This window comes from Anoplopoma fimbria, chromosome 17 (assembly GCF_027596085.1).
Source record: "Anoplopoma fimbria isolate UVic2021 breed Golden Eagle Sablefish chromosome 17, Afim_UVic_2022, whole genome shotgun sequence".
Lineage (NCBI taxonomy): Eukaryota > Metazoa > Chordata > Actinopteri > Perciformes > Anoplopomatidae > Anoplopoma > Anoplopoma fimbria.
Window position 1 is genome coordinate 2,187,112 of NC_072465.1, and position 27,998 is coordinate 2,215,109.

Sequence of the window (27,998 nt, forward strand, 5' to 3'; positions counted from 1 at the left end):
CCTGCCTGTAATACTCATCTAAGTTTTTTTATACCCTGCGTGTTTATTTCTGTCTCTCATTTGATGTTGTCTTTGTTTTCTTATTCTAGATCTCTCAGGTTCTCCTTCATTTTTCTGTTTATCTGCATTTCTCACATGCAAACACACACGGAGCTTCAAACCCTCACTCTCTCCTGCCTGTGCCTCTCTTTGAAGCATACAGCTCTCCCAAATGTCCTCCTGCTAATTTGTGCTGGTCCAATTTGTTTCATCTAAAAATCTAACCCTGAGGATTTGTCAACTTATCAGCAAGCCAGTTAAGAAGATATCATTTTCAGAGTAAAAGCTTAGAAATAATTTCTTAGCTATGAAGTTGTTCGAGCAGTAGATAATTCTATAATTATCTTGTTTTGTTCATTTGGAATTTGAATACATTTCTTAGATTGTATCACTCAGTAGTAGTTCTTGTGAGTGATAACATTTTCCTTTCATCTTCTTTATGTCAAGAGCTGGCTCTGTTCTCTGTTGTTTTGCATCATGCCAGCATCAACCCACATTCTCCTCCGTCCACTGCCTGCCAAAGTCAACAGATGGCATTTAGACGCACAGTAGTTGGTTTAATGAAGGAAAAAGAGGACAGATATAGAGAGAAGACAGATAAAAAGGAGGAGATCAGTCTAAGATCCAGACACAGATTAAGTAACTGCAGTAGTCATACTCCAGAGAATAGGAGAGCTTCACTATGAATGTAGTTTAGGCTTAACTGGATGTCACCTTGTTAATGTTATTTTTCAGTGGAAGGATATGTAAACACTTTCATTACAGTTAAGTGGAAATTCACTGTGACATCCGTGTACTCATGAAAATTAAACCAAAACTTGGCAGTGAGAATTGACCTCATTCATTCCATCTCTTTTACAATCTTTCACTTCTATTCCTCTTCTTTTTGTGTTGCCCTTTACCTCACTTTTACTTCCACTGTCTCGACTACCCCCTCCCATTTATATTTCACATACTCACTCTTTCTCCTCTCTCTGTTCTTTCACAGCAGGCTTTTATGTGTGTGCAGGACTTCATTGTGGCTCCCAGGGGGGTTGTCGCCTCAGCTCCCTCCTCCTCCATTGTTATAGCATTTGGCTGTACATCTTTTTAAGTCAGAGAGAGGTAGACAGAGAGAGACAAACAGAAAACTATGCAAGTGAAAGAAAACGGAGGGGATTGGGAGAGTCAACAATTTATAAACCAAATGTGTTTTTACATTACAATGCAGACTACACTTCATCACTTAGTTCAAATCATTGAACTAAACAACCTTAATTTGTTTATTCACAGTAACCGGGTTATGGTGTGCTTGCATACATGCATATAAATACTTGATATGTGTTTGTAGCCTATATAGAATTGAATCAGGGCTTTGAATACTTTTGTGTTAAAACATGATAGGGGCATCTTCAATTTGATTTGAACTGGGGATCCGTTGCATGCCGTCACCACATTTATCTGTCGGTCTCCACTTTCAAATTAAAATTCTACTAAAGTTGAAAATGTTAAATAATAAAGTAAAAGCAGGGCAACTGGGTCCAGACTGTATCCCAGACAGAGGCTGTGATTTAATGTTTTCTTCATATCTCGTAGTCTACACAGGCTGTGTTGTGTCAGTTGTGGTGTGTTGGATTGCATTGTTGAACAGGCGTGTATTGTATGTTGTTTTTGATGATGACAGCCTACAACCTAAAAAATACCATATAATCGAATTGACATCTCTGACACAGTCTCACATAGTTAAACAAATCTAAGATAAATTCTGCAATATGCATTTTTTTTCTATGTATTCTGTGGGTCCCTGGTTTGGATATAGGCCGTGTTGCAGCCTCCTGTGCCGGTGGACACTTGTGTAACGCAATCCTCTATGGTCCGGCTGATTTAAGGGGGGAAGAGGGGCCTCCGGCTGGTGTTTGGGGAGCAATAATGTCAGCTCGATTAAGCAAGAATAGTGTTCAAAGTCGCAGACAGATGGAAAGCCTGCTCCTCCAGAGCTGTGGATGGAACCCCCGGGCTTCAGAGGGGAGCCTTAAATCGCTCCGTGGGGCGGGGAGGAGGCACGGGTACGGAAAAATGAAATGTTTGATCCGTGGCAGCCGCGACGAGGTCAGCGGGGCACGGGGTCTCTGTGACAGCTGTATGATAATGAGCTCTCGCACCAGATACAGGTGGGCGTTGAGTGAAGGATCGGTACGAGCGCGCTGATGCTGGCAGTCTCTCATCTGGATTCGCGTGGGATGAACGTGTTTCTCCCGGTTTCTCCGCTGCTCCAACTTTATAACCCGTGGGATGCTTTAGAGATGCTCTTTTCTCTCTGAAACCTTTGCAGAATTTATTTATTTATTTATTATTACGTATTTTTGTTATTATTGAGTTTGAGATGCTGTTGGATGTCAGTGTGGTTAAGATGAAGATATTTGGCAGGTTGGACTATACACTGGTGAGGATCACATCTTTGTTTTGTACTAGTTTTCATGAATGCTTCTATTATAAGTGCTTTGTTTTACCATTCTATACATGGAATTTGACAAATCATTTTGTGTTCTTCTTGTTAGGGATGATGAAAATGAACTATTTCACTCATGGTCTTTTTCAGATTTTGGGAGCATGCTGTGGTGCTTGAATGCTTGTGTATATCTGTGTGTGTGTGTGTGTGTGTGTGTGTGTGTGTGTGTGTGTGTGTGTGTGTGTGTGTGTGTGTGTGTGTGTGTGTGTGTGTGTGTGTGTGTGTCAAACCAGGTTGATTCTTTGAAGGAAAAACTTCTGATTCTGGATGCCGCGTCAGCTGGCAAGGAGACAGACTGTTGTGTCGCATCCCACCATGTCTTTGCTTCACATGGCCTGAATGTTTTCACACTAAAACAAAAACAATTTGCTTAAAAAAAAGATATTGCTTAAAATACATAAAGCAGTCAGTCTCTGTATGACTCTACTCCATTCAAATTCAACTTCCCAATAAAAGCAAACATTTCTAGCCGTATTCAATGAAAAAAATGCTGTTTGTTAAAGTTGTGACATCTCGGATAATCAATGAAAAGGCCTCAGTACTAAGTCAAAGGGTCACTGAAAGCACATGATGACATCAGTGTGAAATAAAACAGTCAACGGGGATTTGTTAAAAAAGACCACACAGAATTATTCAGTGATATTTTCAAGAAAAGACCTACAGCACAGAGACAGAGCATGTTTCTGTCTGTCTGTCTGTCTGTCTGTCTCTGTGTGTGTGTGTGTGTGTGTGTGTGTGTGTGTGTGTGTGTGTGTGTGTGTGTGTGTGTGTGTGTGTGTGTGTGTGTGTGTGTGTGTGTGTGTGCGTGTGCGCATGCGTGTGCGTGCGTGGATTCATCTGCCTATCTGCACAGCTTGCCATATATCCAGTATCACCTTGCCCAAAACGAATGGCCTCCTTAATAACAGTGAAACCTAACCACGGCCTCGGCTTTAATTTAAGATAAGATAAGATAATCCTTTATTGCAGGATTACAGCAGCATAGGGTAAAGTGCACACAAGAGACATCGTAAAAGAAAGAATAAAATGCAATAAAAACAATTATTATAATTAAGCAATAACAAACAGTAAAATCCACAATAATTGAAATATTATATGTACAGACAGAATTAACTATTATAACTATAATTGCACGTTGAATTTGTATTGCACAGGTTTTTAGTGTCATGTGGTCTGCTGGGAGCAGAGCTGGTTGTGCAGCCTGACAGCAGCAGGAAGGAAGGACCTGCGGTACCTCTCCTTCACCACCGGGGGTGAAGCAGCCGGTGCTGAAGGAGCTGCACAGAGCTGCCAGGGTGTCCTGCATGGGGTGAGAGGTGTTGTTCATCAGGGATGACAGCTTGGCCATCACCCTCCTGTCTCCCACCACCTCCACCGTATCCAGTGGACACCCCAGCACACTGCTGGCCTTCCTGACAAGCTTGTTCAGTCTCTTCCTGTCAGCTGTCGAGATGCTGCTGCTCCAGCAGACCACTGCATAAAAAATGGCTGATGCCACCACAGAGTCAAAAACACTGTGTTAAATCTGTGTCCTTGTGTATTTCACCTCGCTGAGCAGGTGGCATCTGACTGAAACACGTTGCTTGGGAAATCGAACTCTGTGTGGACAAAACAGATTAGAAATTAGAGAATTAGATTAGAAATTAGAGAATATCTCATAGTTGACAGGTAGAGAAGTTCAGATTTTACATATTCTTTATACTTCAAAGGTAAACTAATAAAAAAATGGTAGATAGACATTTATTTTGTGGAGGAACACAAACACATTTCAGTAAGAGAAGGTTTACATAACAGAGGAATTTTGGCAGCACTGTTGTATGTGGTGTTGATAAGTCCTTATCTCTGTTTCTGCATGTTATGATTAGGTGGACTTTTACACTTATTGCTCCTCAGTCTCACCTTACTTAGTATTTCTAAAGCATCCAGCCTTACATTAGCTGAACTTTACCATGAATTTTACACAGAACGGGTACTGTGGATTTTACCCCCCATTACTTACATTGAAATCCCTTTAGGGAAGAAAACTCTTTGCAGCTGTGTGGAAAGGAGGAATGATGACAGACACCATTAACTCTGTCAATGTACATATGAGCAGACTAGTAATGTTTTAAGACGGACTTGGAAAAAGACTGGCTATAGATTGTTGAAAGGACAGCATGTATTGTTTTTGATGATGACACTAGGAGCACCTCAATCATCCACTTTGTTTTTTTGCAGTACACTGGTTTTATCATACTGAATAAAGGAAGCAATACCCTAATATTGACCTTGTGCACCTATGTGTGTCCTCCCTACAGGACTTTTCTTATGATGACCACAAGTTGGAATTTAATGTGGACGCACCCAATGGCGTGGTCATGGAGGGCTACCTCTTCAAGAGGGCCAGCAACGCGTTCAAGACCTGGAACAGGTAAAAGAGTAAAGTGAAGAGGGAGAGCATAATATAGAGGGAGACGATTTACAATTAAAAGGATTAAAGTTAATGAAAAACGGTACAAATGCAAAACAATTAACAGTAAAACAATTAAGTAAGTTAGTAAACCGGTTGAAATAACAATAAACAGACAATTGAAAGGTAAAGAAAAAGGTCTGTTCTGTTTTGTTTTGAGAAAAATTGAAAAAAGAAATACCAAATCTTAAAGGTCTTTACCTACTTTGGACTGTCTATGAACTCCTTGATGTGATGGAGGACTATTACCTTAGAAACTGATTTAAATAAGGAGGGAAAATGTCCCCCATTGGCTTTCACCTAACTCCAAGAGTAAACAATACTAATCTATAGCTTTATTAATCACCACTGTAATGACCAGTGCTTTTCACTTCCAGGAACAAATTTCAGTATTCAAACATCTGATTGATCATGTCTTTTTCTCACAAACTGTCAAACCTCACATCTTCTTCCCTCCTCAAGGCGGTGGTTTTCTATACAAAACAGCCAGCTGGTCTACCAGAAGAAACTCAAGGTACATTTTGCTTTTGTAAACTTTTTCCTCACTAAAAGTAAACTATTGTAAAGTGTTTGACAGTTTAAAATGATGGGTACATTTATTAATAGTTTAGAGGAGAAGAATGGTGGATTTATGAGGAGGATAACCTACTTCTGTGGCTTGAAGGGTAAAATAGGGTTGAGTTGTTGTGACCCTCCTCTCTGCCAATGACAGGACTCTCTGACAGTGGTGGTGGAGGACCTGAGGCTGTGCTCTGTTAAACCCTGTGAAGATAATGAGAGGAGGTTCTGCTTCGAGGTGGTTTCACCCACTAAGTAAGTCTGAACGCGTGTGTGTACTTGTCCCAACAGGATAAAGGCTAAAAGCTTTTGCCGTTATCGTCTCAGATTTTCACTTATAAATTGTTACATTATTGACTATATAATTTCGATTTTAATTTTAATAACATGTAGCTTCATAGCATTAGACAGCTGTGGGAAGGTATTATATAACTGGCCTCTACAAACCTGCAGGAGCTGTATGCTGCAGGCGGAGTCTGAGAAGCTGCGGCAGGCTTGGATCCAGGCAGTCCAGGCAAGCATCGCCTCTGCTTACAAAGACATCGCCGACAATTATTACATTGAGGTACGAACACAAACATGACTACACACACAGCAATAGTCACATAATAGCACACAAGTGGTGTTTCTTTTCATTACAAATTGCTCCCCAGGTAGTTTCAGAATCTCTGTCTCTGACTTGTTCACCTATTGCTGCAGCGTTTGGACCGGACGGCCTCACCCTCCACCAGCAGCATCGACTCTGCCAGTGAGCCCAGAGAGAGGGGGGAGAGGGCTGATAAGGGAGTTCGGGGAGGCGGGGAAAGCCTCCTCCAGAGGGTGCAGAGCCTGCCAGGCAACGAGCTGTGCTGTGACTGTGGCCAAACGGCTCCGTGCTGGGCCTCCATCAACCTGGGAGTGCTGCTCTGCATTGAGTGCTCAGGAATCCACAGGTGACTGCACCTAACAATACGAGAAATAATGTTTAAAAGTGGGAAGAAACCACTACAGAACTGGTTTTGTCAGTGTGACATGCATTCTAAAGCAAGGTGTTGCAAGAAATAACCCACCACAAAGGATGATTGTAGTCAAAACTTCCTCCAAACTTGTCACAGCCTGCCTCATTAAAGCATCACATCTTATTTGCATAAATGTTGCAGCGTCTCCTCTGATATGCTTGTGTTTGTCAAACTAAGTTCCACTGTCAATTATGTCAGCTCATCAGTCAAAGCTCTTCTGCTAATAGAAAAGTGGCAGTTATAAAGATATCCACCAAATGTAGTTAAAATATGTGAAACTTATAAGAATTAAAGTCACCAGAGTGGATGTTTAAGTAATTATAGGAGGCTGTTTTTAGCTTAGCTCTAGAGACTCGTGTAGAGACACAGACACAACTGCCACCTCAGGCAGTTGTGCTAAAAGGGGGCAAGAGTAAAACTGTGCTTAAATCTTGTGGTTAGATACACTCCTTACACTTTCTTTAAAAAATCTCTTTTTTAATTTTTATATATATATATAAAAATCTTTTTATCTTCTTTCTTTCAGGAGTTTAGGTGTCCATTGCTCTAAAGTGCGTTCGTTGACGTTAGACTCATGGGAGCCAGAATTACTAAAGGTGCGTCTCCCCAACACATTTTCTTGCAGCTTCTCCTCACTGTTTTTCTACCACCAGAGTTGCATTTATCATTCCTAATGCTTTGCAAAATAATTTGAAATACTATTTTTTACGTTTCTGTCATCCATCTTTGCCCTCCTTCGTTCTGCTCTCATGTTTAGCTGATGTGTGAATTGGGGAACACTGTGATCAACCATATTTATGAGGGGGCCTGCGAGGAGCTGGGAGCCAAAAAACCGGGACCATCCAGTTCAAGGTCAGTCTTTATTCCCTTTGGCAAGGTTAACACTCTTCACTGACTTATTTTTATGGTGTATGGTAACATCTATCTTTAAGTTTACACCATCTTATTTTAACTAAATGACTCAATCCAGGCTAAACTGAATTATCTGTATATGTCATGTCATGTATTATATACAATTGTAAGTTTGTGACCATTTACCTCCAGACAGGAGAAAGAGGCTTGGATCAAGTCTAAGTATGTGGAGAAACGCTTCCTGAAGAAGATGAGTGGGAGCGAGGCTTTGGTGGAGGGTGAAAGGAAGTCCCGGCCCTGGACGGTGAAGAAGTGCCATCGACACAACAGCTCTGTTCGTGCGCCCAACAAGGCCCGCAGGAAATACCATTGCTACGAGCCGGGAAGCGCTACACCCGCAAACCTCTCAGCAGGTCAGTGCAGAGAATGAACTTCTCTGTTGAAGGCCCATTAAGTTAAAAGCTGCAAGATATGAGTACACCTAGAGTATACTAATACAACCTGAAGCCCAGACTGAAATCTTGTTGTGATGTTTTGTCATTCTGCAGCTGCTGCAGCAAAGTTTCGCCGGGACTCCCTGTTCTGTCCAGATGAGCTGGACTCACTATTTTCCTACTTTGACACTGGCTCTGGTCCTCGCAGTAAGTCCACTACACTGTCATTACATACAGGCACAATGTCCTTGCAAGATTATTGTACATTTTCAGGAAGATGCAGGTAAGAGTTCCTTACTGTGACGGAGGAATTCACACACTTAGAAAGTTCATATTGCAATTTCTGAAATGCATTCTATTAATTGTTGCAGTCCTTCGAGTGATGGCGGTGTGCGTGTGTATGAGAAGAACAGTATGTGCTGTGTAATGATTAACGTGTCCATGGCTTGGCGATGCTTGGCCCTGCAGGTCTTAGCAGCGACAGCGGCCTGGGAGGAAGTACCGACGGCAGCACAGACATCCTGGTATTTGGCTCGGTGGTGGGAAGCGTTACAGAAGAAGGTATGTGTGTTTGCGTGTTGCATTATATGTTAATATTTTTACTTCTACTTGTAATATGTTTGAAATATCATGTATAGTTAATACCAAAACTTGAAACTATCTACTGACTTACCCAAAAAGTTGACTTAAAGAAGTCATCCTTATACTTTCTTTCCATCATCTTGTTACCTTACCTACCCTCAGAGGAGGAGTCAGAGGAGTCCTCCAGTGGTGAGGTGGAGATTGAGCAGGAAGTGTCTTCAGACCCCGAAGACCCGAGGGAGCTCCATCCCGGGGCTCTTCTCCACCGATCCTCCCGTCTACACAATCTGCCACTCATGGCAGAGGCATTGGCGCACGGCGCGGATGTCCACGCTGCGAGTGAGGAGGAGGGCAGAACGCCACTCATTCAAGCCGTGGTCGGGGTGAGTGATGCTGTTTGCTCAGCCTGTTGGACAATTATTTTTAAAAACATGGGGAAAATCTCCTCCCACAACATAATATCTGCTGCCACGAATTGCATGACTGTCCCTCCTTTTGAGGAAAACTAATATTACTATATGACTAATATAAACAACGCTATCTGTCTACTAGGGTTCTCTGATAGCTTGTGAGTTCCTGCTACAGAACGGAGCCGATGTGAACCAGAGGGACATGAGAGGCAGAGGCCCGCTGCACCACGCCACCTACCTGGGACACACTGGGTAAAGAACACCTGCAAAGTGGGAGGAAGTTTTTATGAGGGTTTTCTTTCGTTTTCGTTACCCCTGATTCAAGTTCCAGCATGAATGCTCGTGAACACAGCATGACTGAAACTGTCCTCCGGGCAAATTTGTCACAGGAGATAATCTTTGACATCATAACCTTTCTTTTCCTGTAAATGCTTACAAGGAAGGATAAAAAACATCATGACACAGCGCTGTTCTAAATAGCAAAAGCTCTCTGTATCACTCGCTTTGAATGGAAATACATTACATTACAGTCATTTAGCAGACGCTTTTATCCAAAGCATTACAGTCAGTAGTATATTACATATCATTCACCCATTCACACACTGATGACAGGCTACCATCAAGGTGCCACCATCAGACTCTAACTAACATTCATGCAACATCCAGCCCACACTGATGGCAAGCCTTCAGGAGCAACTTGGGGTTAAGTGTCTTGCCCAAGGACACATCGACTGCCGAAGCCGGGTATCGAACCACCGACCCTCTGATTGGAGAACTACCTTGCTCTCCACTACGCCACAGCCGCCCATTCTTGTAGAGTCTTGCTGACAGAGTCACACCAAATATTGTTCCACAGCGTCATGAATGATGAACGTATGCATGACTTGCGTGCCCATGAAATCTTATCTATAACTGGAGACTAAAGCATGGAGAAGAAATACAAACAAATGATCATAAAAGATGACTCATTGCATTGACAAAACCGGGAATTCTGTAGACCTGCATCCATCCACCCCCATCAGTCTATCTGCTCTACTGACTCTATTCTACAATATCTTTTGTTTCCCCTCTCTTCATCTGTCATGGTGTCAATAATTCTTATATTCACCTCTCTCCTCTGTGTCTGAATCTTGTTTTGTGCAGTCAAGTGTGTCTGTTCCTGAAGAGGGGAGCATCTCAGACAGAAGTGGATGAGCAGGGTCATGACCCCCTAAGCATCGCCGTCCAGGCTGCCAACGCAGACATCGTCACCCTGTGAGTGATCCTAATTCAACTAGCCTTTATGACCAAGTTCCTAATAACCATTTATACATTGATAACCACTCGTGCTTGAGAATAGTTGGCTGAAATAACTCATTGGCTAATCAGAAGTAGCTTATCATTTCCTTCAGCAATAAAAAAAAAAGGCTGCATCCAGCACTATTAACTTTTCTGCAATGTCTTTTTGTCAAATTAATTCTGTATTTTGAAATTGGACATCTGATATTCTGCATAGTTAACAGTCTATTGTGAGCAATGACACACGATAGAGCATTAGACTGCTTGGAGTATACTAAAATTGATAAAACAAAAAAGATTATATTCCCTTAAAAGTCTTCTTACTAGCTTTTCTTGGAGCCTTACATTGTGATGTGGTTGAGCCCTGGAAGCCATGGAAGTTCATGAATAAACCTACCCGCTTAAATATATAATATCTGTTTAATAGGATTGCATTATGTTTCTATTATGAAATCTGATGGTTGATTGTCTGAATTCTATTCCTCATTGTTATCTTTATTCTCTCTTCCACTGCCTTCCTCTCTTCTCTCATCCTCTTCTCTCCACTGTGGTTTATCTCCCCGGCCAATCCTCACCACCTCTCCACCTCAACACATTTCCATTCCCACGGTCTCGTGCCACCTCAACATCTCAATCTTTTCACTCCCTCTTCTTCTCTCACCTGTCTTTCGTGATATTATCCCTCTCCCTTCTCATTTCTGTTTCCCTCTGATCTATCACCTGTCTCCCTCTGCCTGGGTATTTTTCTGCTCTCCTCCAGATTGCGTCTTGCGCGGATGAACGAGGAGATGCGAGAGGCCGAGGCTCCATTGGGTCAACCAGGTCAATACCACAGCAGCAGCCCCACTGAGCAGCAGTATAGGAAGTGCATCCAGGAATTCATCTGTCTCACCATAGAAGAGTGCTAGTTGTCACTTTCTTATATATAAGAAAGTGACAATCATAAAATAATTATGTAGACGAAGTTGCCCCTAGACACTGATCTCAAGTTTGTTGCTTATGTAGATCTAGGCTTATGGGCAACTTCTTAAGGGTATCTGAGGAGTGAGGAGCGTACCACTTGCGCACTATGGGGGTGTGTTGTATCATAGGGAGACCCCTGATGGACCTTTTTAACTCTGCTGACAATACAGTCACCACCACCAGTTTTCTGCATCACAACTATGTTTCTGCTTGCCATTACTCGCTAACAACCACGCTATGCTAGCTTCATGACACACACAGTAAAATTACATCTGCTTTTCGCCAAAAAGGTTATCCTCTAACTTACCATAACGTGGTGTCACCTCTTGAGTGAGGGTGTGGGTTTACTGTTGCCTAACAGCTCTTAACTCTGAAGACTCTCGCTGCATTAAACCCCCTACACAATATCTATCCAGACCATCTGTGTGAACTCCAACATACCCATCTCTTCTTAATCAGATATGTAAATATACGTATTTAGAAGTTATATGGGTCATCTTTAAACTATGTGCTGTGGCATGAGGTGAAAAAATGGTATTTGTTCCATTACCAATAGAAAAAGAGTTAACTGCTGCAGTAGAGTTGAGCAGGGTAGTTTACTGTGTATAAAGAGTGTCAGGAAGGGAAATGTAATGTAAAACTGTGACAAAAATACTGAAAGACTTGTGGAGCAGAGACCCTTGCCTGCTTTGTAAGATAGTGAGTGAGTGAGTGAGTGAGTGAGTGAGTGAGTGAGTGGACAGAAGAGCATGTGTTAAAGAATACTGAGAGACAGAGTTAAATAATATGATATTATGATACATTATGTAAAGGAAAAAAGAAACTGTGCACTTTTCCCATCTACAGTATTATATATTTTTTTCATTCGGTTAGTTTTCACATTGTTCTTGTCTCGTCAAGGTATTGTCTCGTCAAGTTAGTGTCTATTTTATTTCTGTCTTTTTATTTATGTTTATCTCCCCAGAGGACCAGTGCAATTCATTCTTGGGTGCAGTTTACGTCTGCATTTGCGTTAATGATTGTCATTTAAAACTGAAAGCATTACTTGTAATTAATGGCAGGAAGTCTTTAGATTACCATGTATCAGTTGACTTTAGATTATTAGCAATCATAAAAGACATAATTTCATTTAATTTTCCCTTTGGAACAGCCTTACATTGCTATGATTATTGGCATTCAAAAACATCACTAAATGAGATTTGACAGGCTAAACTATGGAAATTATAGTTGGAGTGTAATTGCAGTCATCTGTTGTTCATTACGTTTGGATGAGAATTTGCTAAACTGTGACGGTAATTTGATGACAAAGCAGAGCAGCAACAAATGAGGGTGTGTATAAAACTGGATTTACTTCTCACCCTTTAACAGCTCTTTTGTTCACTTGTACACTTATTGTGTTGTAAATACTCATCCATGTTATGGTTTATGTGGTGATATGAAGGTGCACCGTTCTGTAGAACAGTAAATACACTTTTGGGGTCAAAGGACTTGTATATCTGACTTCCCTCACTGGTCAATGCTTGCAGTATTCTCTGCATGCTTTACCAGGATTTACTTTTGGAAGTTCAACATCGTTTGCATTCTGAGCATGATAAGATATTTTATTATGGTTTGATCATGTCGTGCAGTGCAGTCCTGTGGAATAAGCATGTACCACCATGACCCCTCTGGTGTCAGAAATATCTCATGTTTTGCACCTTTGTGCCATTCTTCCATCGATGGACGAAATCTTTGGTGATCTCCTCATTCCTGTCTCTTTTTTTTTGTTTCCACAAAAGCTGAAGTTGTCTTTATTTTATTTTTATGTTGTGGTTTATTTCCTCTGCCAAAGACTTTTTAAAGGGAAAGTGTCTGACATTGTTGTATAAAATCACAGTTGTTTTTGATTTTTAAACTGAAAATGTTCAGAGTAGATTCAGTACAGCATAGTTTTACCATGCTTTGTGAAGTGACAGAGTGGTAGAAACACTGTTGGTGTACTCACATGTTGAAAAGAGGTTACAGAAATGTGACAGACCTGAGAGATTTTGATATGGCAGATGATATTCTGCAATAGTTCAATGTACTGCAAGTAGAACCAGTCTAGAGGGTGATGTGAAGCTACTGTGACCAAACTGTTAAGGGCCCTCGCTCTAGCGGAAGTATTAAATGTTGTGTCCATTGTGTGTATTGACATAGGAGTGGTTAAAGATGCTGTTTAAAGCAAACCTGCTGTAAATAGTACACTTGTGTATTTTAACCCAACTTTCTGCCTCTCAGCATTCAATCACGGATACTGACTGTCTGATCTGGTTTATGTCTGTCTTTTTATTCTCTTCCAAAAAAAACAACCTGTCAGGCAGAACTGTACCGCAGTTCTGCGCTACTTGGATGTGTTCTTCTGTTCACTGACATTTGGATATCTTTGGAATACTTTCTTCCTTGTCTTTAGAAGCACTGAGGGGGAAGAGACAAACAAATACATACAATAAAACAGAAACTCTTGATGAACTAACCCTGCTTCCTGCTTGTTGCTCTCATTTCTGTTTCCTGTCTCATCTCTTATGCATAACATTCTCTCAACATAGCAGCAATGTATTTGAAAAGGTTTTTACAGAAGATAGTTTCTCTAAAAGATCCAATTTAATTTGAAGAAATATATCTAAGCAGAAATATTGTCAGATGTTGGGAGAATGCTATTTTTTCAATCTGGTCTGGTGTGTCTTTTGGTATATTACAAACTTCTGGGTAGCATTTGGCTTATTCAAAGCAATTCAATGGTTTCCTTCATGATAACAAATATAAAGGAGATGTACACTTTGACATCGCCAGACTGCCAGGTCAATGTCAACACACTATTTGAAGATAACTTCAGTGTATAGGGTCACAGGTGTTTCACATTGTATCTCAGTTTCTAGCCTGCAGCATCAACACTGTGCCTTGAATAATTCAATGTCTCCAAGGTGAAAAACATTTATGTGATCTCACAAACATTTCTACACCATCACTGAAAAATGTTCTAACATGCCAGAAATGTCTAATTGCTCGATTTACACTTGAGGCCAACAGCACATGTCCACTAGAAGAAATAATCACTGACTGACATATCATTGCTTTTGTTACCACAGGGGTTGCCAAGGGCAGCAGGACAGTTAAACCAAAGGATGTTCGGGATAGAGTGAGTGAAGCATCCTGGGCCGTCTTACTAGAGGACTAGTGTGATACTGTTATTCTCTCTGCTCTGGTGGCTTTGGGGTTCTGTTGCACACACACTCTGGGAAAATATTTGGAGTGGCCTTGATGTTTTCGGTTTATGGGGAGCAATGAAGAAGGGACACAAAAATCTTTTATAACCAGCTATAATGAATGCAGAAATCACGTACATTTGGAAATATGTAATTTATACTCCTAAAATGTTCAAACATCAAATGTATAGGCTAGAAGATCAAACAGAATGGGTAAGTATGGTACACTTTATTTTATAAAATGCAAATTAGTATATGAAGCCCATGAATTGAGGTTAAACTTCGAAGTCAGTTAAAAATGTAGAAGAAAAAGGATCCCAGGATGATGTTGGAGGGAAATCGACAGGATGCTCATCACTCTTTCCCTGCAAGTTCCTGATTTTCTGCTCTGCAAATTAACAAAGACTCCAATTTAGAAGGGAAATCTCATTTAAAAAAATTAACGAGAAAGGTTTATGGTATTTAAAAATGATTTACTCATAAAATAAAGATTCTGACTTATAGTACCTGAAGGAATAGATGTCTTATGTAGCACCAAATTGGACTGAGGAACTTTCCTCCGTCTTGAGGCCATTCTTTGGGTATTTTTCTCTTTCATGCAGATGCTTGTCTGCTCTGTCTTTCTTCTTGGGTTGGGAAATGTGGTGAAATGGAGATTGCAGTATTTGCTGGCTTATTGCCTTGATGTCATGACATTAAAAAAGGCTTGTTGTGGTATTGCTCGCTGCCATTAAAGGTAAGCAAAAGCCAGCAATTTGGTCACTGCAGTCTCAATGGTGCTCTGCGGTGGGACAAACCCCCTTTGACTTTAGTATCCCCTGTTGCAGATGACATCTCCTGTGTTGATGTCTTTCGCGAGTTTTCTCTCCTCGCGTCTCTCCAGCCCGAGAAGTTGAGAAGAAGGAGCATACAGTTCCGCTGCTGCAAGAAACCACAGTGCCACTGACCACCACTTCTTCTGACCGCTCTTCAGTCACTTTGGAAACAAGAGGGAGAAAGCCACATGCCATTAAAACAATATTTTGATGCTGGGGATAGAGTGCTGCAGGCGTAAGCAAATGGTGAAACACCTGGTCCTGAATCGCTCTTGTAAATATGTTAAGTCAAGGTCAAGATAATAGAACTTGATTATGTCAAAATGTTATGAAATATAGCTCCAACAGTTCCTTTGCACAGTAGTCAATTCAGTTGACCTGCTGACAGTGTTGGTGATTTTAAGGAATTAACAACAGTCAGTGTAGCATGTCAGGTGATCTCTGGACAAAGACTACCATGATGTATTTAAAGTGGCAATGCACGGCAACAATTAGGTATTGCTCTTCCATAAAGTTGGCGAACTCACAGGAGAAACCTTTAGAAGGACTATTCCAAATTTGAAGCTGAAGAAGCTGAGACTTTTAGTCTCAAGTATGGAAACCCTAAAACACTGAATATTATATTTCCACAATATTTGTTAGACCCTCCCTGCCTGGTAGCTGCCTATACCCTTTAAGCTTTACAATAAATTGTATAATCCCCATGCCCAAGACAAAATAAGCCTGATGACATCACCTGTGTTGTTTTTTTTAGACATAGGAAAGCGTTTCCATAGGCTGTATTATACTCTCTACGATGAGTAAACTAAACTGATAATCAGTGAAGTGCCGTTTAAATGTTTTGTATAATTTGATTATGTCAGCTGGAAATCTCTGATGAAATGTTTTTCAAACTATTTTAAAACTGGTAAAATAAATATATAGTAAAAGGCCTAAAACATGAATGTTTTTGTGCAGTTCATTCTGTTTTTCTTTCCAACTTTGGCTAACAACTATAGCAAAACCATAAGGCACCAGCAAGAGGACCTCGAGCTGATTGTTGAAAACATTCAGAAAGAGTTCTCAGAGTAGACAGACAACTTTGTAATGAGTCATGCAGTGATTAATAGACTGCAAATGTAAGTTTCGGTATCCATCCATCCATCCATCCATTTTCCGTAACCTGCTTATCCAGTTAAGGGTCGCAGGGGTGCTGGAGCCGATCTCAGCTGTCAATGGGCGAAGGCAGGGTTCACCCTGGACAGACATATAGAGACAAACAACCATGCACACTCACATCCACACCTACGGGCAATTTAGAGTCTTCAATGCACCTAAGCTGCATGTCTTTGGACTGTGGGAGGAAGCCGGAGAACCCGGAGAGAACCCACGCTGACACGGGGAGAACATGCAAACTCCACACAGAAGGTTGTCCAGCCCGGGAATTGAACCCAGGCCCCTCTTGCTGTGAGGCGACAGTGCTAACCACTACACCACTGTGCAGCCCTGTTTCGGTATTATGACTATAAATAATTATATTCCGGGGTAACAGTAGGCTATTTAATAAATATTATTGTACTTTATTTTGTATGCATAATATTCCAGATCAGCTGGTGAGTAATGCAATTGTTATGCCATTTTAAAAACCTTTTTAGCCTACACAAATGAAGAAGGAAACCAGAGAACTTGTGAGTACGTAAGAGTGCTAACAGAATGACAAGAGGAGTTGAGAAAAAGGTAACTGAAACAGTTCTGGTAGACAACCCAGGGTAACAATATTTTGGATTTGTTAAGTACAATGTAAGGGAATATATTCCTAAACCCACAAGATGTTTCAACTGCCAAGAATTTGGGCTTTGGCAGAAGTGTGCAAAGGAAAGAGAAGGTGTGCCAGGTGTGGAGGAGAACATTAATATGCAAAGTGTGGAGAAGGAGTTCAGCCAAAGTGCTGCAACTGTGGAGGGAAACATAGCGTTGCATATTAGAGTTGTGAAGCAATGAGGTTTGAGGTGGAAGTCTAATAAATATGAGTGAAATGAAAAAGTATCTTATGCAGAAGCAGCTAAGTTGGTGCAGTCAGAGGAGCTTAGTCGCAAATGGCAAATGACAGTGTAGGCAGAAAGGAATTATAAAATCAGGGTATGGGCAGAGAAGAAGAAGCTGGTAACTTGATAAAAGCAACTTCTGAGTTTAAGTCTAAAACTGAGAGGTTTAACAGTAGAGTCTCCGCTACTGCAGTTCCTAGTAACACAATTGAAATATTTAAACTCACTTTTTAGCTGTGTATAGTTGAGTTGTATGTGATTTGTATGGCCCTACAGTGGGTTGAACTATACAGTCTCTAGTCTCAAGGCAGCTGTGTCCAATAATTGACATTATCTGTTATTCAAAATAAGGTTAATTCACTCAAGAGCAATAGAACAAGGCACTGAGGTTACATTTCAGTAGAACATGTTATCACTACTTGCAATAGACATGTTTCAGAAAGGGTAGGGCATGCTGGAAGAAATGCAAGGACCAGGGATGAGAGGAAGAGAGCTAAAGAAGTCAAGAAGAGACTCAACAAGCTTGTCAGGAAGGCCAGCAGTGTGCTGGGGTGTCCACTGGATACGGTGGAGGTGGTGGGAGACAGGAGGGTGATGGCCAAGCTGTCATCCCTGATGAACAACACCTCTCACCCCATGCAGGACACCCTGGCAGCTCTGTGCAGCTCCTTCAGCCACCGGCTGCTTCACCCCCGGTGTGTGAAGGAGAGGTACCGCAGGTCCTTCCTTCCTGCTGCTGTCAGACTACACAACCAACTCTGCTCCCAGCAGACCACATGAGTCATGTGGTCTAACAGCATTTACTTGTACTTTTACTTTCAATACTTAAGTACATTTAATATCAGAAAATTACTTTTGATACTTAAGTACAGCAAATATCAGATACTTTAATACTTTTACTCAAGTAGTATTCTAATAGGTGACTTTTACTTTTACTGGAGTCATTTTCCAGGAAGGTATCTTTACTTTTACTCAAGTATGGCTTTTGGGTACTTTATACACCACTGCACATGACACATGACAATAATAACATGACAATAAAAACCTGTGCAATACATTACACATTACACTGTGCAATAATAGTTAAAAAAGTTTTTTTCTGTCTGTAAATATTATATTTCAGTTATTTTGTTTTTCTACTGTTTTTATTGCTTATTTATAATACTTGTTTTTTTTTATTTTTATTTTTCATTTTTTATTTTTATCTTGTCTTTCTTTACTATGTCTCTTGTGTGCACTTTAACTCTATGCTGCTGTATCTTATCTTATCTTATCTTATCTTATCTTATCTTATCTTATCTTAAAGAATATACTGGAGAGGGGCTTTATTAATCGGGTAGAAGCTGCTTAATATATAATTGGAGAGAGAAACGGGACTAAAGTTTAGTAGCTGGGATAAAAAAAGCTGAAACTGACTGAAACCGGAAGATGGCAGTAATACAATTAAAATGACGTCAAACAGCACAGCAGAAGAAGAAGAAGAAGAAGAAGAAGAAGAAGAAGAAGCAGTATTTGTTGTAGAAGAAGAAGACGAAGAAGAAGGAAACCGGAAGCGTCGTTCCTCCTCCTGCTGGCGATAGCTAACTAAAGCTACGTTGGTGTCATCGTCTTATCGGGTTGGGCTTTGACAACAGAAAGCTTCATTTCGTGTCCAGCCACGAATACCTATCTTCAGAGGAGTGTCTGGAGAGGTATGTATCTACTACACTGCCTCTACTTTGTAACTACGACGGACGTGAAGGGCAAACCTTTTGTAACAGAGCTGTTCGTGCTAGCTGATGCTAACGCTAGGTTAGCCAAACACAGCTCTGGCCTACGCTAACGTGAGCTCACGTCAACATAGTTCACACATACAGACACTTCCCACCAGATGGACCGGCTGGGTTAGTCGTAGTGGTTGTGACAGTATGAAAGTATCATCTGATTAATGAGACTCTGCAGACTGAAGTTATTCTGCATTGTTTACAGTCAGTCAATCAGACACATATTTAGCAGTAGTTTGAGGATTAGCCGCAGATAACATAATTTACGTTCCTATTGTTTATGAGGAAGTGACCCTGACATCACTCCAGTACTCCCAGTTGAAGTGCAGGCCACCAGCGTCACACTGTCAGCTGTTAGCACCGTGACACTGGGTCAGCAGACAGAGGGCTGGAGGTATCTTGAGTTCAGTGGGCTGAGGGTTAAAAGTACATCTTATGCGGCTAATCCTCAGTTCGCTGCACTTATTGAATTTGTATTTGTTTACTGCACTTATCCTATTCGTAGTAGTTTGTAGCACTTATTATATTCGTATTAGTCTGTTGCAATTATTGTTTTCGTAGTAATTTGCCTCTGCACTGTACTTTTGCTCTGGCTTATGCTTTAAGATGCTTGTTTAAGAAAGGAGATGCACTTATGACTTCTGGTGACTAGTAGTTCTCTTGAATACCTATGTTGAATACACTTCCTGTAAATCGCTTTGGATAAAAGCGTCTGCTAAATGACTGTAATGTAATGTAATGTAAAAATCATGTTTTGCATACATGTAGCAGTACAGTTGCAAAACAATAACAGTACTTTGCATATTTCCATTTCCCCCTTTTATTAGTTTTAACTCCACTGTGCTGATGTGTCCTGTGTGTAGATATAAACATTGCACATTGTTATTCTAATAGTCAAAGCAAAGCACACAATAAGCCTGTCACATTCATGCCATTTGAGCACTGCAGTCTTTTAGGAGCAGTAGGCTGCTGTGAAGTGTTCGGGGAGCAACTTGTGGTTCAGGGTCTTTCTCAAGGCCGCTTTGACGTGCAGACAGCAGGAACCGTGGATCCAACTGCAACCTTGTGTTAAAAGTACGATCCGCTCAACGGCTCTCTCAAGAGAAAGTTTATTCATGAATTGTAATCTTAATTCCCAACAGTAGAGCTGTTAAAGTTACTGCTGCCTGATTCTACAGCCATTCTAACACTAAACAGCTTAAATTAATCAGAGACATTTGTGAAGGACAATCATTGCTGGTTACAACTTGAATATGAGATTTTTCTGCTTGTCTATCATGACAAGATACCTTAAATCAACTGCTTTTGGGACTTTCAACTGTGGATTAAACTCTGTAAACAACAGCTCGCAACTATTCATTGGCATCAAGTTTAATTTAAACAATTGATTGGTGTGTTAATACTTAATCCATATAACAGTAATTCATTGCAGGATTCAAATAAATAAAAATCTCGCCTAAAGGGACTAGTCTTCAGAATTACACTATTTGTTATTTAAGTGCACTATCAAGGAAATCTAGATAATCCACAATTAATTAGTAACTGGGCCTTTGATGGTTACATGACCCCTTATTACCATCATTAGGTTTTTAACTCCAGTTTCTACCAAGCTCCCACTAATTTCCATTTAAAATTGGGCATGGTTGGTTTTCTCAACAGCGCCACTTGAAGTTGCAGTAAAGTTTTGTTTATAATCGCGCTTCACACCGTAGCGCAAACCTCTGCAGACGGCTCGCAAGCTCTGAGTATGAACGGAGCCGTTTATACTCTATGCGTTGTGCGCTACATTAATCTGCCAAATGCAAGAGGGTTTACAGACAAAAGTTACTGAAAAGAATCAAAAAGACAACAAGGGTTACCCATTGATATGGGACTGTAGGTGTAACTGGCAAAAAGGCATACACTAACTTCATTGTGGACGTTAGTTTATGGCTATAGGTTAGCCATAAACTAATCTCCACAATGAGGAGGAGGGTGTTATTATCTTTAACTCGTATCTAATATTCATGGAATACTGTATTGCCTTTGTACAAGCCATGTCAAGAAACATAGTAAGTATCACATGCATTATAAAGAAACGATAGTTGAATAACCTAAATGTAAATATCTGCAGTAGAGTAAGTCTACACTTGGGCCTAGTATTACCAGGTACTATAACCTGATAGTGGTGCCTCTGTGTATCAATTACACATTTCAAGAGACCATATCAAGATGAATTTAATTAAGTCCTTTTTGCATGTCTAATAAACCTTCAGATGAACAACAACGGGAATAAGAGAGCTCCAACTACAGCCACTCAGCGACTGAAGCAGGATTACCTCAGGATAAAGAAAGACCCTGTGCCTTACATCTGTGCAGAACCTCTACCTTCCAACATCCTAGAATGGTAAGGTCCCCTTCATCCTGGCAAGAGCCAGGAATCATCATCATCATCATCATCATCAGCATGGCAATATGTTGTATTTCTTTGCTCTAACTTGGACATTTTAATGTTTCAGCAGAGTTTAAACATGCTCTAACTCCGACACATTCTCATTAAATAATTAAGGCTCTTTGCTGCCGGAGAAATCTCTGAATCATCTTTGTAATAATAACGTGAAAATTTAAATGATAAAAAAACAGGCTAGCTTAAAAAAAATTTACTAACAAAATTGTAAGTTAGTCAAAAAAAACAACACTTGCAAAGTTGCAAATTTAGTACTTTAGCTATTTTATGCTTTTTGTTCATAAGAGGAGCGCAAACTACTACATCAGCATTTTAACAGCTTTTGGGTGTGTGGGACATACACTTTTTAACAATGGTTTAATGCAGTGGTTTCCTAAGGACAATTTCTAAGATAGATACTTGGCAGGAGCGCAACCGGCTAAAAGGATGAAAGCGGCACGGCTGGCGTCTTCACACGTTTCTAGATGCAACATGTACGTTGCCCTGTAGGCTCCTTTTTAAAAAGGTTAATACACAAGGTATTGTTTCACCTACCCATGTTTCTAGATGTCTTTCTCAGAAACTTTGAGCTGCGGCCACAACATTATACGATTACATAAATACTTTTACTATTTCTTCAGAAGACAGTTGAAATAAAAAAGACACAGCCTTCAAAGCTGGCCGATCTTCCTTGGCTCAATAAGCGAGGGAGAGAGAGAGCAGCAATGGTCAACAAGCAATAGAGAAGGAAAACGTTTTATTTTTTTATTGTTTCATGGAGGATACGTTCCAAAGCGCAAATAAACACACCCTTAGTCAAACTGACACAACGATAGCAGCACTCTGCAGACAACAGAGGAGAGAGAGAAGAGTAGGGAAAACAGTGAAGCACGTGCCATCAGCCAATGTGCCCATGGGTGTAATGCTTGTGCCTCGTAATCAACGGCAGAAGGGCGTGACAACGCAGCTGTATTTGACAAACAGAACCGGCTACACAACCGGCCCGCTGTGTCACACCCCCACATGGGGCCCAAAGGCTCTTTGCTGATTCCCAGAAACGAGAGAAGAAATGAGAAATTACAGGTAGAGGGCAAGGTCTCTTTACATACAGACCCCCCCACACAAAAGGGATTATTATTGAGAGGGGTTATTTCAGTAGAGTCTTTACATTGTTAAAAAAAAGAAATAATGGCATATTATACCTTTTACATTTGTATGGTAAAATCCTTAACGTGTAATAAAGATAAGCAAAGGTTATAATTTAGTCAGGTAATGAACAGCCTGTAGTTATAATGATCCTATTCCTTAGAAAACCTCAACCCAAGGTGGCAATAAATAAAAACCCTTATCGGTCACAACCAACTGTCATCATTTGGCTTTCTTCCTGGTTCCTGAGGGAAGGACAGAGGATGCCGCATGTGTACATATTGTAAAGCCCTCTGAGGCAAATTTGTAATTTGTGATTCTGGGCTATACAAAATAAACTGAATTTAATTGAATTTAATTTAAATAATACTGTTCTTTTAAAAAAAGATTATGATTATGTTATTAGCGGGACTAATAAAGGGTTATCTTATCTTATCTTCTACCTTAGTCTGGTTTATTTCTCCATTACTACTGTTGAGTCATGTTCAGGTATTAGTTATTACAGTTTGGAATATGATGTCATGTTTGTTAATATTTGGAAAACACAGTTGTCAATAACGTAGATCATTTTTGTCCTCCCTAGGCACTATGTAGTCAGAGGTCCTGAAAAAACTCCATATGAAGGTAAAACCTGGCAACAGTTATCATCGCAAATACACTTCAATAAGCTTTTGTTCCTGGGTATATACTGACAAGTTCATTCCTGCCGATCCCTGTATTATGTGAATGATGTCATATCGGAAGAAGTGAGGCACGTTTTCTGTGTCAGCTTCACATGTACTGTATATTTCTTTTGTGTCAAGTGATGTCATAAAATCCATTTTCCTTAGGGGGATATTATCACGGAAAACTCATATTTCCTCGGGAATTTCCTTTTAAACCACCAAGCATCTATATGATAACACCAAATGGGAGATTCAAGTGCAATACAAGGTAAGAATATAGTTGAATTACTGATTTGAATAGTTTTTGAAAATGACTGTGCTCATTGTTTTACATTACATTACAGTCATTTAGCAGACGCTTTTATCCAGCGACTTACAATAGGTTTTAGAATTTGTTTGCCACTTTGATTATAACTCTACCTGTTCTCTCCACAGGTTATGTTTGTCTATTACAGACTTCCATCCAGACACGTGGAACCCTGCGTGGTCTGTCTCCACCATCCTTACAGGTCTGCTCAGCTTCATGGTGGAGAAAGGCCCCACCCTCGGCAGCATTGAGACCTCTGACTACACAGTGAGTGCAAACGAATGACCAGAAATGCAGCATATAGTAATAATCGTCCTGTGATATCTCAATATATTTGATATGCTCTTTTTTTTTTTCTAGAAAAGACAGCTGTCAGCCCAAAGCCTGGCCTTCAACCTCAAGGATAAAGTGTTCTGTGAGCTGTTTCCGGATGTAGTCGATGTATGTATCAGGTGATCTCTGAATTCTTGTCGTTTTCTCTTTTTCTTCTTCTTGTTGGCCTCATACTCTCCGGTTTATTTCCTTCCCTCAACCAGGAGATGAAGCAGAAACAAAAGGCCCAGGAGGAGTTAAGCGCCCGCACTCAGCCCCTCCCCTTACCCGATGTGGTTCCTGACGGTGACCCTCAGCACGCCCACTACGGGCTCCCCGCCCTCAACGGAGGTCCCGTCCCCCTTGGGGGCGCTAACCCCGTCCCTGGCCTGCAGCAGGCCAATCGCAACCATGGACTTTTAGGTGGAGCTCTTGCCAACCTGTTTGTGATCGTAGGCTTTGCAGCATTCGCCTACACAGTCAAGTACGTGCTGAGGAGCATAGCCCAGGAGTGAGTGGAGCCGGTGTTGTAGGGTGGCGCTCCCCCCTGCAGGTGAGCCAGCTAGTGGACTCCACATTCTACAAACACACTACGTGGGGGAGGGATGTTCAGTCCTGGTTTAAACCCCTCCACGACCACCACAACGACCACCACCACCATGGACTTTGGATGACGGAAACTCAAAGCAGACCCACCAAAGAGGGATGAGAGAAGGAGGAGGTGGGGGAGTGGACGGGAGTGGCAGTAGGGCCGGGGAATTCGAGGGGCTTATTAAAACAGTTGCGATCCACTCTGTGCTTTAGTGGTTTATGTCAGCAGTAGGAACAAACTTGGCTCATGGGTTGTGGAAGAGTGTAGAACTAAAGACAGATTGTTGCACCGTTCTGGAGGCAGGTCACAACAACAGAAAAATGCTAAAATGCACCATTGTTCTCCTTCATCATGAACATTAGTGATAACAGCTTTAGTATGCAAATCTCAAAGCATGTGTCTCCACTTTTGCAAGATGTAATTTGCTCTGCAGTGTTTGCTAGTCACTCATCAGATCTGAAAGACACCTCAAGCTGTGACTTCATGCTGTCGCAGCGCCAAATGTTTTCAAAGTCAAGAGAGAAGGATTGCCACCTAGACCAGTTGTGGGACTCTCCTGATCAATTTAGTGCATTTGAAGTCATCAAGCTAAAAAAAAAAAAAATTTAACCGCAATATTTGCATACAATGCTTTTTTTGGGATGGTATGTTTACCTCTGCTATTGTTGAATAGCATCAAGGCATTCGTGTCAGTAACTGGTTTCTCTACCCTCATCTCACTACGTCGCGTGTTAATCTGGGTTGAGTTGGAAATGTGACATGTTTTGTTTTTTTGTAGGAATGTGCTGATCTCCAGGTCATACACGCACACACAACCATTTCACCAATTTGTAACCTCACCACCCTGTCAAAGATTGACACGCATAAAAGATTTGACATCTTACATGTGCCAAGAATATGTCTACATATTTTGATCACAAATGGAACCTCAGAGGAACTGCCTTGTGGTTCATGTTGACTGCCAGGGAAGGGTAACAGGAATCTTTATGATCTGACCCGTGAATTCTCAGTAATTTCATTAGCACTCAGCGGCAAAGATGGTCTACATGTAAAAAAATAAGTCCCAAAACAGTGCGCAACAATGTGATAGAAGTAGAACTTCATACACTTGTCAGTATTTCTGTTTCTCATCAGGAGGGTTTTATTTTCTGCACTAAAGCATACATATGATGATGCATCACATGACCGGCAGGTAGTGCAGAAAGTAGTCATCCTACAAAGGTATTGGCAATTGTATTATGATCTATAATTCTCTTTTATCTAAATAGATTAAAAACATACACCTTGGCATATCAGTCTGTGAAAGAGCTACTGATAGGTGGTCAAAATCTGATGTGAGTCCAACATTCTCTCCTGTCAACCCATGAGCCAAGCAGTAAAACCCAGTGTCTGCACAGAAGTAAATAGAGACCAGTATCTTTTTTAATTGGCTTAGCTGACCAATAGCGCACCAATCTATACAGATCAATGTAAAGAGACACATGAAGAGAACCACCATTTGTTTCTGTATATTATTTTCTTTTTGATCATTTTTGGTTGTTTTTGTTCTCTTATTTATACACTGCCTCGGGGTTATCTGGCACAGTTCTGAGGAAATGTCCAGTGTTTGTTAAGTGCAGGCAAGCACATCCAGATAGGCAATGGGCCAGGCTCATACATTTGCTGATAATTGCTGTTTGCATTGCATTGAGTAAAGATGGTTCTACTGTGTATCTAATGTTCAACAGAAAAACGGTCTGAAAGCAGAAGATTTGCCTTTTCTATTGCTCTTTTCTTGGCACCATCTTAAAAAAGACATACTGATGATGATGATGATGATGATGATGAGAGTGCGTTTGTGTGACTATAAAGCAAATGCCCAAATTTCCATGCTTCAGTTAATCTTGTGTGACATTGTATGTTTTCATAGTAAATGCAAATAAATTACCCTGCTTGGCAGGGCCTTTTAGAAAACCTTTTTTTAATCTGCTTCTGTGACAAATTGTACTTCCATGTCTACAAAAATTGAGAGGGTTGAAAACGAGGTCAAGGTTTTCCCTTTTATTTGATACCCTTTTATTTTCTTCAAATAAGGATGTCCTTTTATCAAATGAGATTGCGCACAAAAGCTATAATCTTTTACTTTGAAGCTATGTGAGTTATTTGCACTTGTTTGCTCTCACATAATGTCAGTTAAGTTCCACAGAAGAATTTTACCTGAGAACTTCCTTGGAAATGGGGAATCACATGACAAGATCAGTCACGTAATCAGGGAATGCTATAATAGCAGGGCCAGGCCAACAGTCACAGTAGCCTCTGACAGGCAGCAGGCACAAAGCAGTGGACCAATCACTCCTTAAAGTAAGTATTGCTTTTAAACGGCTGATAGATGTATTTGTATTGTAGGAAGAAAACAAATCCAGCTTTTAGATTGTTGTTTTCGTGGAACATTTATTATCCCAAAAAGTATTTCCTAATTTTTCTGCATATTGAATATTTATATGTGAAGTCATTTTTTTAATTATTTTTTCATGATTTTATTTTTATTTTTTATTATCATGTGCTGCAGGTTTTGTGGTCAAGAGTTGCACTCTGCTTCCAGTCTGTTCTACATCATCTCCAACGCTCAGCCACCATGTTCGTAGACGAAGAGTTCGAGTGTGTCGTTTGCTGCAACGAGTACTCTCGCAGCCTCCGGGTCCCCAGGGTGCTCCACTGCAGCCACACCTTCTGTGCACCCTGCCTGGAGAGACTGGCCCAGCTGAACGGTGTCATCCGCAGCGTCTCCTGCCCGCTGTGCCGCTGGATTACCTGCACCCGAGCCAGTCTGACCCTGCCCGGGGCCCTGTGGGTTAACACGGATATCTGGGACCAGATTGTGGAGGAGCGGCAGTTGAAATCACCTGAATCTTTGGAGGATTTAAGCAAGACGAAGACCCAACTCATTAAGTCAACACTGTGAGTATGTCATCGGTTTTTATTCTAATAGATTATACTTTAGTAAGAGTGATTCATGGCTGCAGTGTCATGTATGCAAGTCTGATAAAACCTCTCTCTCTCTCTCTCTCTCTCTCTCTCTCTCTCTCTCTCTCTCTCTCTCTCTCTCTCTCTGTCACTCTTTAGACCTGATTCAGGACGATCTGGTTTCATGTCCGCACTTCAAAAAATGTTCAGCTGTGTGCTGCAAACACAAGAGGTGCCCACCTGCTGACAGTTTAACAGCAGCTCCCTTGCTCACCAAGTTTAACCCCAATGCCTCACTAGTGACATTTTTGGCTTTTTCTTTTTCCAAAAATAAAATTTTTGGAAAAGCCTCGGAACACTTTTTTTTTCTTCCAAGTGAGGGAAAAGGGTTAAATTGCCAGACCTGATCAATGTGGCGGCAGGTCTATGCAGTTTGCAGAACCACAGCTGCAATGGACATGTGTCTTAGACGGGCCGGTCCTGGTCAATGAATGTGTCTTATGAGTGAAGTACCTGTACAGCTTTGTGTGAAGCTTTGAAATGTGAATTTGTTGAAGAACTTTTTTTTAAATGAGTAACTGTGAAATTTCAACAAATCCATATTCAATCAATCCTAATTTGTTTCCCAAAGCTGATTTTATTAACCAGCTTTGCATTGTATGAAGAGCTCATTCTGATTTAGAGGACATGGTCTTGTGGTAAACGGGATGCTCCTTTTTAAAAAAAATGTA

The 27,998-nt window shown here is 40.9% G+C and overlaps 3 protein-coding genes across 3 annotated transcripts in view; all 3 read left to right on the forward strand.

The window, feature by feature from the left end:
* LOC129105377 (arf-GAP with coiled-coil, ANK repeat and PH domain-containing protein 3-like) overlaps positions 1-16,016 on the forward strand; it is a 54,111-nt gene extending 38,095 nt beyond the window's left edge. The window contains exons 11-26 of the mRNA XM_054616368.1: positions 4,825-4,937; positions 5,439-5,490; positions 5,689-5,789; positions 5,988-6,099; positions 6,234-6,466; positions 7,059-7,128; positions 7,290-7,384; positions 7,577-7,797; positions 7,933-8,025; positions 8,287-8,379; positions 8,563-8,783; positions 8,953-9,062; positions 9,954-10,064; positions 10,849-10,910; positions 14,159-14,208; positions 15,103-16,016. Coding sequence (XP_054472343.1) covers positions 4,825-4,937; positions 5,439-5,490; positions 5,689-5,789; positions 5,988-6,099; positions 6,234-6,466; positions 7,059-7,128; positions 7,290-7,384; positions 7,577-7,797; positions 7,933-8,025; positions 8,287-8,379; positions 8,563-8,783; positions 8,953-9,062; positions 9,954-10,064; positions 10,849-10,910; positions 14,159-14,208; positions 15,103-15,171 — 1,806 coding nt within the window. The 3' untranslated portion in view covers positions 15,172-16,016. The remainder of the gene's footprint in view (positions 1-4,824; positions 4,938-5,438; positions 5,491-5,688; positions 5,790-5,987; positions 6,100-6,233; positions 6,467-7,058; positions 7,129-7,289; positions 7,385-7,576; positions 7,798-7,932; positions 8,026-8,286; positions 8,380-8,562; positions 8,784-8,952; positions 9,063-9,953; positions 10,065-10,848; positions 10,911-14,158; positions 14,209-15,102) is intronic.
* Positions 16,017-18,613: 2,597 nt separating this feature from the next.
* Positions 18,614-26,273, forward strand: ube2j2 (ubiquitin-conjugating enzyme E2, J2 (UBC6 homolog, yeast)). Its single transcript, XM_054616931.1, has 7 exons — positions 18,614-18,805; positions 21,133-21,263; positions 23,032-23,072; positions 23,279-23,381; positions 23,549-23,687; positions 23,781-23,861; positions 23,957-26,273. Exons 2-7 carry the CDS (start codon positions 21,133-21,135, stop codon positions 24,245-24,247), a joined length of 786 nt encoding a protein of 261 aa, XP_054472906.1. The 5' UTR covers positions 18,614-18,805; the 3' UTR covers positions 24,248-26,273.
* A 665-nt stretch (positions 26,274-26,938) lies between these two features.
* On the forward strand, positions 26,939-27,265 carry LOC129105921 (RING finger protein 224-like). The gene has a single exon (XM_054617194.1). It carries the CDS (start codon positions 26,939-26,941, stop codon positions 27,263-27,265), a length of 327 nt encoding a protein of 108 aa, XP_054473169.1.
* Positions 27,266-27,998: the final 733 nt, after the last annotated feature.

Excerpts from the sequence above, each read along its gene's own strand:
- LOC129105921 (XM_054617194.1), top strand. The coding sequence starts at position 26,939 with ATGTTCGTAGACGAAGAGTTCGAGTGTGTCGTTTGCTGCAACGAGTAC.
- ube2j2 (XM_054616931.1), top strand. The coding sequence starts at position 21,133 with ATGAACAACAACGGGAATAAGAGAGCTCCAACTACAGCCACTCAGCGA. Across the intron at positions 21,264-23,031 it reads CCTTCCAACATCCTAGAATG|GCACTATGTAGTCAGAGGTC; the intron begins GTAAGGTCCCCT and ends TGTCCTCCCTAG. Across the intron at positions 23,688-23,780 it reads TTGAGACCTCTGACTACACA|AAAAGACAGCTGTCAGCCCA; the intron begins GTGAGTGCAAAC and ends TTTTTTTTCTAG.